Here is a 14,888-nt window from a genome sequence, read left to right on the forward strand (position 1 = left end):
TTCTCATTGGCTGAGCTGTGGGGCTTCTCATTGGCTGAGATGTAGTATTTCTCATTGGCTGAGCTGTGGGGCTTCTCATTGGCTGAGATGTAGTATTTCTCATTGGCTGAGCTATATTATTTCTCATTGGCTGAGCTGGAGGGCTTCTCATTGGCTGAACTGTTGCCTGGTGAGAGGGAAATCTTCCCTCCTCCTACTGGAGTTAGCAAAGTAGTGTCACTTCCGCTTGAGGTGCGAGTTCTCTCTTCCTGTTGGCTCTGGATTGATGGAGTGGTACCTGCCCTCGAGCTCCCCCTTCTGGCTTTCTCGCTCCATTTTAAATGAGGTTTCTGTTTATTAATTTTCACAGTCCTCACTTTCATTTCTGATTTTAGAAATTAGAATCTTTTCTGTTTTTTCTTAGTCATTATAGCTAAAGTTTTGTCAATTTTATTGATCTTTTCAAAGATCCAATTTTGGTTTCGTTGATTCCCCCTCTTGTTTTTCCATTCTTGCTTCTTTATATCTTCTCTAACCTTTATTATTTCTTTCTTTCTACTAGCTTTAGTTTCAGTTTGCTCTTTTTTCTAGTTTCTTAAGGTGAAAACTTATGTATTGATTTGACGTCTTTCTTCTTTTTTAGATAGAAGTTTACAACTATGAATTTCCCTCTGAGAACCACTTTCCCTGCATCCTATATGTTATGTTTTCATTTTCATTCATCACAAAGTGTTTTCTAATTTCTCTTGTGATTTCTTATCTGATCTGTTGATTACTCAGGAGTATCTTGTACAATTTAAACATATTGTGAATTTATTTTCCCTCTGTTGCTGAATTCTAATTTTATTTCATTGTGGTTGGATAATGTATTTTGTATGATTTCAATCCTTTTACCTTTATCAAGAATTGTTTTACTGCCTAACATATATCCTACCTGGAGAATATTTTAAGTGCCTTTAAGAATAATGTGTATTTTCATGTTGTCTAGTTGGCTTATGGTTGTTGTATGATCACCCCACAGTATCACTCCCCACCAAGTTTTTTGATTCAGATATTGAATGTGATGATGCCACAAACTCACCAAAAGGATATGAAAAGGCATATTGCTCACATAATGAGGCATTGTGGGGAGAGCAGGGTGGTGCCTGGCAGGTCCAAAATGGCTTAGGAGAGCCGGGCAGGGAGACTGGTTTGAGGTTTTTGTGGTAGGTAGGGATTCGGCCTGGGATGTGAGTTTTCAGGTGTAGTTTGAACTTTCTGCAAGCACCTTCTTATCAGCTGGCCTTGATGTAGGGCAGAAAGAGAAGAGGAAGGAGTGAGGCTTAAAGCCATCATCAAATATCAAACGCTTGAATCAGATACTTCATCATAATTTACCCCTGATATTTGACTGGTGGCTGAAATAGGCCTTCCTCATTTAATTTAACTTGAACTTCCTTAAGTAAACCATATGGCTCTCTATGAGGCCTGCAGCTGAGGCTGGTAAAGGAGGTGGAAGTTCCACTGAATGGCTCACTCAAGAGCCCAGCATTGTGCATTCTGAGAAGTGAAATGAGGGCCTTGTTTCTCGTTGGAACTCTGAAGAGGATAAGGAGGATAAGGATTTGTGAGGACTTATATTGTGGCTTTAGCATGTGTAGAGACACAGGTTACCTTAGTTTATATTGTGAGCATCTGTGAGGCAGAAGATTCCCATGGTTCGGTTTTTTACCCCTATGTCTGTCAAATGGGCAGGTGGGGCCAGTGGCTGGCCATGGTTTTGGGTACCGGGTTGACTGCCTGTTTGCTGTGGCTCCCATCCTTTCCAGGAACATCCTGATTAAGGGACGACAAGCAGCTGCTCTCCACTGAGGCCATGATGTGTGGGCTGTAAAGTGTACTAACTCTAATTACTGTTCATGATTGTTGTATCTTGCTCATGGATTTATCCTTCTATAATTATAAGACATCCTCTGTTGTATCTAGTAATAATTGTCTTAATCTCTGTGTTGGCTGATATTCACATTACCAGTGCATGCCTCTCTTGGCAACTGTTTTCAGGGAATATATCTTCCCATACTTTTGCTTTCAACCTATTTGTGTGGTTGAATCTAACGGTTGTCTCTTGTAGACTCCATATATTTGGATCCAGTTTTTCTTTTTCTAATCCCTTCCACCATTCTGGCATTTGATTATTTTACCCATTCACTTTTAGTATAATTATTGATAAGGTAAATGTATGTCTTCAATTTGACATTTTTTCTATGTGTATTACATCTTATTTTCTATATTCCTCAATATTTCTATATTCCTTCTTTGTATGAAATAGATCATTTGCATTTTACTTTCCTTTTCATTTCTTTCACTCTATTTTTTGCAAATTGCTTTCTTAGTGGTTGCCTTGGGGACTTATATTAACATTTTAACTTATAGTAAAATGGCTTGGATTAATCTCAACTTAATTTCAATAATATACAAATTTTTTATTCCTGTATAGCTCCATTCTCTCATCCATCTTTGGTGCCATTTTCATCACACACGTGACGTGTGTGATGTCACATGTGTGATGAATTATTCACTGTGTATACAGACATCTGGTGTAAATACCAGATCTATAATATTTCTCAATTCAGGAGTCTTAAATCAAATAGGAGAAAGAAAGTTACAAACAAAAATACACTTATACTGTATTTTATATTTCCAAATATACTTACCTCTCCTGGTGCCCTTATTTCTTTGTGTGAATTTGAGTTATTGTCTATATTCTTTCATTTCAGCCTAAATAATTCCTTTAAGTATTTTTGTAGGCCAGTTCTGCTAACCTAGACTTCTCTCCAGTTTTGTTTCTCTGGGAATGTCTGGATTCCCCTTTATTTTGCAAGGCTGGTTTTGCGGGATATAGAATCCTTGATTGACAGTCTTTTTCTTTCAGCACTTTGAACCTGTCATACCACTACCCTCCAGTCTCCTGGCTCTGAGGAGGAGTCAGTTCTGATCTTGTTGAGGACCGTTGTACATGATGAGCTGCTCCTCCCTCGATGCTTTCAAAATGCTTTCTTTGATTTTTCTTTCAACACTTTGGTTCTGTTGTGTACAGGTTGGATCTCTTTGCATTCATCCTTCTTGAAGTTGCTGAACTTCTTGGATGGGTGCTAATGTTTTTCACCACATGTGGGACATTTTCAGCCCTATTTCCTCAAATGTTGCTTCTGTCCCTTTTCTGTCAGTCCTCTCCTCCTGGGCCCCCCATTCTTCATGTGTTAATGAGCTTTATGGAGCCCTACAGGTCTCTGAGGCTGTTAATTTTTCTTTATTCTTTTTGTGTTTTCTTTCCTCAGACTGGATAATCTCAAATGACCTATCTTCAAGTTCACTGATTCTTTCTCTGCTATCTCAAATATGCTGCTGGGCTCCTCTATGAGATTTTTCTCTCTTTTTTTTTTGTACTTATCCAGAATTTCTATTTGGCCCTTTTTTGATGATTTCTATCTCTCTGTTTATATTTTCTATTTGGTGAGATGTCATTCTCACACTTTTCTTTAGTTCATTTGACACCATTACCTTTAGTTTCTTTGGACATATTTCGGACAGCTGATTTAGAGTCTTTTTCTGGTAGTGGCCATGTCTGGGCTTCCTCAGAGACAATTTCTACTGACTACCTTTTTTCCTTTGTATGGGCCATAGTTTCTTGTTTATTTGCATTTCTCATAATTCTTAGTTGAAAACTGGGCTTTTAAGATAACATAACATAACAGCTTGGGAAACCAAATTCACCCCTTCCCGGTAGGGTGGTGCGACAGTTTCCCCCTTTTTGTTGTTGTTACTACTGTTTGTTCTGTTCTCTGAAGTAATCTAAGCCTGTTCACTTTGTCCTATGTGACCACACATGTCTCTGATGAAATTCGTGGTGACCTAATATTTGGACAGAGATCTCTTAAACTCCTAAAACCAGTAAGTCCTTTGTCTTTGCCAAAGGGCTCTGGGAAGATGTTGGGGTGCAGACGATGTGCCTGCAATGTTGTCAGGCGGATGAGAAGCGTGCTCTAACTTTCCTTTCCAGCCTGCACAGAGGTGGGCATACAGGACTCTGCCAGGTGTTTCCTGAGCATGAGCATAGCCCTATACGTGTGCCTGGCTTCTAGAATCTCAAGAATATGTTGGAGCTTTTATTTTTTCTTTCTGTTTTTAAATTGAGGTGAAATTCACATAACATACAATTAACCATTCAAAAGTGTACAGTTCAGTGGCATTTAGTGTATTCACGGTGTTGTGCAAGCACCATCTCTCTCTAGTTTCAAAACTTTTTCATCACCCCAGAAAAACACCCTGTGCACATAAATTAATAACTCTCCACTCCACTGTCCTCCTCTCTCCTGATAACCACTAATCTCCTTTCTGTCCAATTGCTTGTTCCAGATACATCATATAAAAAGAGTCATATAATATGTGACGTTTTGTGTCTGTCTTCTTTCACTCAGCACACAGTTTTTGAGTTTCATCTAAGTTGTAGTGTGTGTCAGGACCTTGTTCCTTCTTATGGTTGAATAGTATTCCACTGTGTATATATCATGACTTGTTTCTCTCTCTATTCATTGTTGGACATTTGGGTTGTCTCCACCACTTGGCCATCAGGAGTAATGCTCCCATAACCATTGTGTGTAAGTTTTTGTGTGGACATATGTCTTCACTTTTCTGATAGATACCTACAATGGAGTTTCTGGGTCACATGGTAACTCTATGTTCAGTGTTTAATGGCAGCTGCACCATTTTTCATCCCCACCAGCAGTGCATGAGGGTTGCTGTTTCTCTGCAACTTCTCCAACGCTTGTTGTTTTCAGGGTTTTGTTTGTTTGTTTGTTTGTTTTGGTAACAACCATCCTTATGGGTATGAAGTGGAATCTAACTGTGGTTTTGATTTGCATTTCTTAGTGACCAATGATGTTGAATATATTTTTGTGTGCTCATTGGCCATTTGTATATCTTCTTGAGAGAAATATCCATTCAAGTCCTTTGCGCATTTTAGAATATTGTTCTAGCTTTTCAAAGCCCCCTATAGACACCTCATCCCCTAGCTTTTCCCCCTACACTTTCTGGTTAGCTTATTGTTTGTCCCAAATCCTCTCAATTGCCTCATGCAGCTCAGCCAATGAGAAATGACATGTGTCTCATGTCAGCCAATGAGAAACACTACAGCCCAGCCAATGGGAAGGGCTGCAGCTCAGCCAACAATACTACAATGGGAAATACTACAGCCCAGCGGATAAGAAATGCTGCAGCATAGCCAATGAGGAGCTGTTGCTGTGCTCAACTGTTACTTTTCCCGAATGGACTTTCCTTTAGAACAGCCCCTCCCTACTCCCCCTTTTTCCCTATAAAAGCAGCTTTCTCCTTTGTTGGATTTGCTTACAGCTTGCCATAGCATGCACATCTAGAATTACAATTCTTTTGGCTATTCCCAAATAAACTCATTTTGAGATGAAATAACAGGCAAATTTGCTTTTTACGTTGACACCTTCTAGATTCTTCTGGCTGGTCTAAAAATTCAATTGACATGAGACACATTAACTGGAGAAAATCAAATTTAATTTCATATGTATTGGAGCCTCATAAGAAAAATGGTACTGAAAGATGTAACCAAAGCAGGCAGCTTTTATACCTTTTAGACAAAGAAACAATACATTTGCGAAGAACTAACAAGACAAAGGCTTGTACTGTAGGCTGTACAAAGGCTGTAACAAGACAAAGTACTAATTAATGAAGAAACTAAGCAGAGTTTGTTTTGTGAAAATTAATAAAGGGAAACCTCACTTAAAATACAGTCAGGAGGCCAGAAGGGGGAGGTCCCATGCAGTCCCATTCTTAGTCAATTACAGGAAGGGCAGTCAATTACATGCAGAAATGTCCATCGCATCCCAGACAGAAACCTATGACCCCAGCAACTCAGCCAATGAGAAACCATCACCACCCTGAACTCCTGCTTTTCTCCAATGGATTTTTATTTAAAGTAACTACTCCCAATTTCCTTCAATTTCCCTATAAAATAACGTTCCTCTCCTTTGTTGGATTTGCCTGTGGTCTTCGAAAGTGCACATATTCTGAATTCCTATTCTTTGGCTCTTTCTGAATAAACTCATTTTGCTGGTAAAGTAACTGGCTGTTTTATTGTTAAGGTTGACACTCCCACTGGTGGGAAGCCTGCAGGAGATCTGACTCACGGAGCCCACAGTTCACCTTCGGCGAGAAAGCCCCAGCGGTCCCTGCTCTCCTGGAGGAGGAGAAATCCCTGCTCTGACCTGGAACTCAGCTCCCTTCCCTAGTTCTGTCATGGCCTCCAGACGTGTGAGGACTTGGGGGTGCTCCAGGGTAGACCCTGCCCGCAACCAGCTGGGCAGATGCAGTGGGAGCTGGGGAGGCCACAGCCCTGCATCCACCCTGTGCAACGGGACCCCAGCTGTGGATCCTCCACACCCCTCAGCCACACCCCTCAGCCACACCCTGTTATCTGCCCCCAAAAGCAGCACCCTAACTCCAGGAGGTGGCCAGTGGGTTGGGGTCTTCTGGGGGAACATAGGAGTGCACGGGGGACACCCCTTATCCCCAGTAGTCCCAAGCATAGAAGCACAAGGAGGGACGGGCCCAGGGAAGGTAGGTCCTGGGGGAAGGGATGCTGACAGACTCACCCCTCTGGGTCCAGGAAGGACTCACTCCGAGGATAGCAGGGGCACAGCGCCCCCTGCCAACTGACAGGTGGACCCAGTTGGGATGACCCCGACCCCGGCCCTAGAGGACAGGTGGGGCCCACATTCTCCTGTCAGACAGCCGTCAAGAAGGGCGCTCAGCCTAGGGCCTAACCCCATCTGAGCTTCGGTGACTTGGGATGAGGCTCCTGCTGGGGGGTGACCCTGTCGTGCACCCCGCGAACAGCCCCTGATCATGACCTTTGAGAAGCTGTGGGTGGGGCAGGAGGCACCAGGCAGGTGCAACTGCAGGTCAGCTGGAAGGTCCTGGCCGCTGACCGCTGGGCTCGTGAGGGCCCCGCAGCGAGCAGCCTTAGTCCTCGGAGCCACACGGCCAGCTCTGGTTCCGAAGAGGTCCTGTGTCACCTGGGGTTGGGCGGGGCTGAGGGTCGTGGCCATGCTGTGGGCGGGGCGGGGCAGGCCGTGTGGGTGGGGCCGGTGGGTGGGCTGGTCGGACAGGCTCGAGGCCGCAGAGATGAGCCACGTTCCCGGAAGGCTTTTCTAAACCGCACTCGGGAGAGTGTGTTTCTTCTCGCTTTGCCTGGAGTGAGCTTGGAGGAAGACGGCCTGCCGGCCTCCTGAAGATGCCCAGTCCGGGTCTGGTCCTGAGGGGCCGAGGGCAGTGAGGACAGATGCGCTCCTGGGTGGAGGATGGTCCAGCCACTGTGTCTATGGGGGCCAGGGTTGGGGTTACTTGACCTGGGTCTGGCTATCCTCAGGCAGGGGACACCGTGAGCCCCTCATCCCTCAGAGTGAGTCTTTCCCAAGCCCAGAGGGGCTGTCTGCCAGTGTTCCCTCCTCCAGGACCCACCTTCCCTGGTCCTGTCCCCCTTGGTGCCCCCGCACATGGGACCCTCAGGGAGAGGGGCACCCGGTGCACTCCCATGGCCCACCCTGGGGACTTTGCCCACCATCAGTCTACTGGCATTAGGACGCTGATTTTCGGGGCACATAACAGGGTGTGGGGGAGATAAGGAGGGGACCCTGGCAGACCCGCCCCTCTGGGCCCCGGAAGGACTCACTCAGAGCAGGAGAAGGGTCAGTAGTGTTCCCTCCCAGCAACCAGTGCAGAGTTGGGTCACGTGATCCCGACGAGGGCCCCTGTGACAAGTGGGGCCACCTCCCCAGAGGGCAGCCATCATGAATGGTGATAGCACAGCACTGTCACAGGCAACTGCACTTTATTGAATCCAGGTGTAGACAGGTGTGTCTGCACAAACTGCTGTATAAAAGGGTATGGGCAGGCAGGCAGGGCCAAAGCCCCAGGATGCTGGGCCAGCAGGCTATGGTGGGGACAGGGCCGGGGCAATGGGCAGGTAGAAGTAGCCTCTGCCCTCCTGCAGGCCCTTTATTGTCACATGAAAATTATCAGGCAGACAACCCCCACGATGAATCCGGTGCTCAGAAAGAGGCCCAAGACCAGGGCCCAGATGTTCAGGCACTTGGCGGTGGACGCATAGCTCTGGGCCCCAGTCACGTCGCCCACCATCTTCCGGTCCCTAGACTGGGGGAGAAGACACAGTGAGAGGGACCTGGAGGGGGTCTGGGAGAGCCAGCTGAGGCGACTCAGGTCCTTCCCTGCCTGGTCCCTGCCCAGAGCAGCCTGCACCTGCCCTTCACCCAGATGGGGCCACCCCGTCCCGTCCCCTGGAGCCTGAGCAGCACCGTGCCCCGTGGGCCCTCCCAGCTGGGCCTCCATCTCCTTCCTCACAGACTCAGCCTCTCCAGGAGGCCTCAGGCTCCTCCTCCCTCTGCTCTGGCCTCTTCACTGGCTGCTCGCCCCGCAATGGGGCAGCGTTCCCTGTGAGTCCCTTTGTTCCTTCCGAGAGATCCTTAGAGCCCCATCCTGAGTCTGAGGGATGTAATTTCTGGTTTGGTCAGTAGAGGAATTCCCTGGAGTCCTGGGGACAAAGTCAGACCCTGGCCATGGCCATGCACCTCACGCAGCCCCATTGTGATCTACACACACAGACACAAGGCCTCCCCACAACCCAGGTGCCATCTGGGTGGGGAACCTAGCAGGTTGACACACTTTCTGGAGATGCGCCATGCACCACCCACCTTCACGGAGTAGGCAAAAGCCACGAAGCCCAGGCAGCACCAGTTCATGAAGATGCTATTGAACAGGGACCAGACGATGTGGTCGGGCACGGAGGTGTCACTGCGGATGTTGATCACGGTGGTCGTCACGGGAGCTGAGCTCCGGGGTGCCCCCAGCACGGACACCTCATGCTCCTCCTTGATCATCTCATAGGTTGGGGGGACACCAGTGTGGACGCCACTGACAGAGGTCTGGAAAGTGTGGTTCATGGTGCCGGGATGGAGCGAGCTGTGGTCTGGACAGCTGGATGGTGCTCAGTGGGTCTTCTCTTTCCCCAGTAGTTTCGGTTTCTCTGAAGTTTCCTTTTCCTGGCTTTGGGGTATTGCGAATTGGCTGGACACCAGGAGGGCGGAACAAATGACTGAGTGTCAAATTACACTATGGCAGGGTTGGAGGAAGGGCTGTGATCTAAGGGTGGCTTCCTGTCCCAGGCAGTCAGGTCAGGTCCTGTCTCTGCGGACCCACCTCCTCCTTTAGGGCTGTGGATTGGCCCTGGGGACGTTTCCCCAGCCTGACAGTCACCCATCCTCTCCCCCAGCCCAGCCCCAAGCCTGCTGCAGAACCTCACTGTCCCCAGGCAGGGCCCCCACCAGGCCCTCATTGGGACTCCACACTCCAGGCCCCGAAGGACTCCCTCTGCCCCCACCCCCAGAGCCCACACCTGGGCAGTCCCACGCCTCCTCTCTGAAGTCTGTTGTTCTTTCCTCCCTCTGCCTCCAGGCCGCAGGTGGGGTCTGGGTGTTGCTGTGACACGCTCTTACTTGATACCATCCCTGCTATCAGTTCCCCTACAGTGACCCCAGCAAGTATGAGGTTAAAACTAAAAGCACACATTCCCAGGTCCCTGGGTCTTTAGTTATACTCATGTGTAAATGTCTGTCTCTTTAACCTGTGACTCCCTGGGCTTTACCAACAAATAGAAGTTGCACATTGTTCAAGCCCCGGTGGTCTCGCCCTGGGCTCCCACTAAAGCTGTGGCTCATCACAGGCCCCGGAGCTTCTTTTACAGAGAAACTGACGTCAGAGAACATCAGGAAAGTGAAACCTCCCGGGCCCAACTCCTCAGCTTCCTGACGCCAGAGTGTACCCTCCACCACAGAGACAAACAGCCAGGGACACTCAGCTGAGAAATCCTTTGTATCCTCTGCTGGGAGCAGCCCCAGACACAGGCCGATGGGAAATACTGACCAAGAAGACCACCGCCCCCTCCCCTACCTAAAACCCCAAATAAAAACCCCCACCCGTTTCTTAACAGGGAGCTAGCAACTTTTGAGGCACTGGCCCTTGCTGTGCTCCCTCTGCCTGGCAAAGAAAGAAAAGCCTTTCCTTTTTCACTCAAGACCGTGTTCTCGTTATTTGGGTTGGCATTGGGTTAAGAGACTGAACTTTCAGTTACATTTCATGGTTGCAGATCAGGACCCAGCAGTCAGCGTTGCCTGCCCTGAAGGAGCCTTCCCGGCCCTCTCCCTAGGGTCCCCCAGGAACAGGAACACTGGGCGCTCCATGATGTGAGGAGGCGGCTGTGGTGGGAGACAGGATGACTCCAGGGCATTTGGCAGCAGCTTTAGAGCACGGGGCCAGCATACTAGTGCAGCCCCACCCCCCCTCCTCCCTCTGGTCCCCATCATTTCATGTAGGTGTCATTGGGGTGGTTACAGGATGAAGCTCCAGTGTTGTCAGGATGGCTCCTCGGCTGGCGGTCCTGTGCCCCCTTCCCAGGGAGAGGCTCAGGTCAGCTTAGCAGCCAGGACACGGCTCTTTTTAAGACTGAAGGATCCATGTGTTCTCATCGTCTGCAGTCCTTACCTGACAGGACGAGGGTGTGGGAAGCCGATGGCCAAGCCTGCACTGTCCTGTTAGGAGCTGTCGCCTTTGCCCGGAGGCCCAGTTGGGTCAAGGCTCCCAGACCAGCCTCCCTGCGCGCCCCGGGCTCCCACACCACCCAGAAGTCTAAGTCTGCTGCCCTGGGCCTGCTCCAGGTTTCCAGGGTCTGATCATTTCAGTCCCTTCCCTGGAGTCCCCTCAACTGTGTGTGTGGGATCAGAATTTACTACCCCAAAATGTGTCTCTTTGCCTTGATTTTTTTTAAGAACAAAAGATTCTGAAAGAAATGTTGACCTTCCCCCTAACTGCCTAAAAGAATTTAAGATAGAAAAGCTGGTTCCAGGAAGGAGCTAATGCCATGAGACAACTATGGTAAAATGTAAGATGAGTGTAGAAAGGCACCAGCAAGCCCATTTTAACAAAGTTCTGTCTCTCAGGTCACGTTGTCCATCGACAGCCCAGCAAACACGTGCTTAAGAAACATTTGCATTTCCATCTCCATGTAAATTGTCCTCCTCCCCTCTGCAGTTCCAAATTACTACCCCAAACATCCTCCTCGGTCTTTCTGCAGTAGGTACTCTGTACAGCACACACAATCCCCAACCCCACGGCACCTCCCAACTAGGTTTGAATCCGGCTGCAAGGGACCCAAAGCTCAGCTAAAGCTGTTAATGTGCATACAAGATGAGGTTTTATCTTTTGTCCTGTTCTGTGTCTTGAGAGCTTGGTTCTGTGACTTTTCTGGTCTCTGCCATCTGGAGGATGCTAGCACCAGAGTGAAGCTTGGCAGGCAGTGCTATAGACTGAGGTTCTGAGATGCACTTTCTTTGTCCAGCTGTGTCAGCTCTCAGGGAGTTTCTCATAAGGGGTCCCAGTTGCCATCATTAGCGATCTTTGCCATCTCAACCTTCGTCTCTTGTTGATGCTGGCACTTACCGTCTGTGCAATGAAGGCCTTTGCTTTCTTAGACTATTTTTGGGAGTGAACTTTCTGGATCTTGTGAGGGCTGCTTTTGTAGTCTCTTTTGGGGGCGGCTTATGCATCCACGGTAAGCCATAAAAAAGCCTTATTGGTTTGAGTTGCTATTAAGATCCTACTTGTCACTGCAGCCAGACGATGGATCATTTAAATTGGAAAAAACTTCTACATAGGAAAAAAATTTGGAGAGCTCTTGTCGTAACTGTTCTATTTGTACCTCTGAAAAGACAAAATTAAAAAGGAACTACACAAAAATGACCAGCCTTAAGACCCTGACTCAAGCTACAATTAAATTGAGAAAATGTAAAACTATAAGTGGTGATAAGATTATAAAAGTTGCAATGTTTCAGCTAATTTCATATAAAGACGTTATATCAACTTGGCCTGAGCATGTTTGGAAAACGTCTGGCTGGAAAGCTTCCCCTATCCAATATTATAAGGCCAAGACCTATTGATAAAGTCCTGACAAAAGCTATGATTAAGGTATAAGAGTCAATGGAATTAAGTGATTATATCTCCTGTATGTGGTTGTGTTATAGATGTTTTGTGGGGATCGACACTGTGTCTCACTGGGGACTGTTTCCCTTGTCTGATTGTAAGACAGTGTACAAACCTGCCCTTCAGACAAGGCTAATGAAACATACTAAAGGGAAGTCAATAGGGAGCCCACACAGCATGAGATAAAAACTAAAGGCTAATAAAGATAGTAAAAGCCCATCGCCCACCAAGGTAAATTGGTCTAGGGTTGAACTGTACACTTGGAAAGAGGGTCTTTGTCAGATCCTTAGTGTAGACTTTTAAAGGTGTGATACACTGTGTTAAACATTTAAAACAATAGCTGTGGAGCCTTTGTGTACGTGTGTCTATATGCACATTATATACGTGTGATGTTTTACCTCTGGATGGTATGGCCAAAAGTAAGAGCTCTGTTTAATTGGCTTCAAGTAAGAGCTTACATCAATTACTTCTAAATATAATGGAAACTAACCCAAATGTCGTTCAAGTGAACGTGATATAACATAATCTTTGGTAAGTGAAAGCTTGCTTTAATTTGTTGGTTTGATTACAATAGACACGTCTTCAAACTTATCAACATTGGAGGTGATGCAGACGTGCAGCCTGGGTTTACTAGTCAAATAAGCTCATGTCCATGTTACAAATTTGCCGGCAAAATAATAACTTAAAGTGATAAGCTGATTTTGTCCAATGTCTCATGAAGGTTTTGTAGGGAATCTAAACATAATTATTGGACACAAGTAAACTAAATAGATGTAAGTAAGATAAAAGCTTTTGGGTGAACTTTTTAACAATAATTATGTATTATGGGGTATATACTTAACAACCTTGTGGTAACCTGAAACTTTGAAGTTTTGCTAGGTTTAATTGAATGATTGAAAATTTATTGAATATCTAGATCATTTCCAAATAAGATAAAATCTTAGACATTAATTACTAAATGTAGGTATGTCTACTTTTGGCTTCTTATTACAGAGAAACCAAAATATATTTGGGTCTATTAGTAAACATGTCTTGTGCTTCATAAAAAGATGGTACTATGAAGTAGGATGTCACTAGACATTAGAAAAGCTATCTATAAATTTTCCAGGTCAAGAATGCACATGCAAAATACACTTTATAATTGTTTCTTAGTTTTCACCAAAAATTAAAGTTTCTAAGGGTTAAAAATTCTAATTAATATATGTGATTAAAGCTACTAAAATTAATAGAGGAAATATCTTTGTATTCAAGGAAAGTAAGCTGTATGTTTTCAGTAAAGAAGTTATAAGAAATAAAGATATTTTGGTTTGTTCAAAAAGGTTATAGGAGGTTTATGGAAGAAAAACTCTGAGAAAGGAATTTTGTACATGGTCAACTTGGCTAAGATTAAAATGAATCCGATTAAGTGAATGAATTTTAAGATCAAAAGTAAGCTGATGCAAAAATAGAATTTCTTTTTTCTCTCACTTAAAAGGATCATTTTCTTAAACGTTTAGTCTGCTCTTGATAAAGACATTATGAAGATTTTTCTTTGAGTAACCTACCAGGAGGGCACAGATTTTATGTTTTATAAAAATAAATTTCTAGTCTTTAATAAATAAATATAAATATAAATAAATGAGTAATAAATATCAGGTCTTTAATCACAGGACAGCCATTTAATTTTCTGCCTGAAAATCTTTAATTTTCACCAAGGTAAATGGATAGCTAAGCATTGTTTCATAGGGACCTACCATATTGTGTGGGTAAATGTTATGGATATAAGTGGTTTAAACATTATATAACATTCCTAAAATTCTGATCTGTCCTGGTTGTCAGTCATAATTCTAGTCCTACTTTTGCAAATAGATTTCATCTTCAGAGAGATTCATATAAAGGACTCTGACACTCTGGAATACAAGTTTCTGATAAACTTTCAAATCACAAAACTGCATGAGGTAAGAAATTACAAAAATCTAACAGAAAAATTGATAACTACATGAAATTGCTAACAGAAAATCAAGACTTTATCAGATGGGACTAAATAAAGTGATGAAGATGATTATAATTCTTATAACATTTTGTTTGAAATATTGCTCATTTTTAATGTTTTGTTCTTTCAGATTTAAGGATACCTTTTTCTCTTTCCTCTTAAGCTAACTATAACTTATAACAATTTGGTAAATTATACTTTCATAAGCAGAATTTAAGCATTTATCTTTTTCTCCCTATCTGATCCTTCCAAAATTTGAAAACTCTTGGTGTGTAAATCTTCTTATTTTAATGTCAATATAGGTGTTGATATAAGTTCAATAAGAATCTGTTCTACTTATAACAACACTATTGAAAATATTGGTTATATTACCAAAGCTTTGACTGGAATGTCATATTTGAGAGATGTAGTCATGAACTCTGATATGACTGACCTTTAAGAAACAAAGTTTGGGGGCTGGTCAGTAGCATAGTGGTTGGGTTCATGTGCTCTGCTTTGGCAGCCCGGGGTTCTTGGGTTTGGATCCCAGATGTGGACCTACACACTGCTCACCAATCCACATTGTGGTAGCATCCCACATACAGAAAATAGAGGAAGACCAGCACAAATGTAAGGAGAGCAACCATCTCCCTCAGGCAAAAAGGAAAGATTTGCAACAGATATTAGCTCAGGGTCAATCTTCCTTGCCAAGAAAAGAAGAAAGAAAGAAGGAAGGAAGGGAGGGAGGGATGAATGCAGGAAGAAAAAGAAGGAAAGAAAGAAAGAAAGAAGAGAGAAAGAAAGAAAGAAAGAAAGAAAGAAAGAAAGAAAGAAAGAAAGA

The 14,888-nt window shown here is 44.8% G+C and overlaps 1 protein-coding gene across 1 annotated transcript; it reads right to left on the minus strand.

Annotated features, from left to right (window-relative positions):
• Positions 1 to 7,859: 7,859 nt before the first annotated feature.
• Positions 7,860 to 9,316, minus strand: LOC124233213 (interferon-induced transmembrane protein 3-like). Its single transcript, XM_046650379.1, has 2 exons — positions 8,757 to 9,316; positions 7,860 to 8,199 (listed from the first exon to the last, which is right to left on the minus strand). The coding sequence occupies exons 1-2, from the start codon at positions 9,003 to 9,005 to the stop codon at positions 8,050 to 8,052; spliced, it is 399 nt and encodes a 132-aa protein (XP_046506335.1). The 5' UTR covers positions 9,006 to 9,316; the 3' UTR covers positions 7,860 to 8,049.
• Between the last annotated feature and the right edge of the window lie 5,572 nt (positions 9,317 to 14,888).

The sequence above is a fragment of the Equus quagga genome, unplaced genomic scaffold (assembly GCF_021613505.1).
Source record: "Equus quagga isolate Etosha38 unplaced genomic scaffold, UCLA_HA_Equagga_1.0 160607_RagTag, whole genome shotgun sequence".
NCBI classification, from domain to species: Eukaryota; Metazoa; Chordata; class Mammalia; order Perissodactyla; family Equidae; genus Equus; species Equus quagga.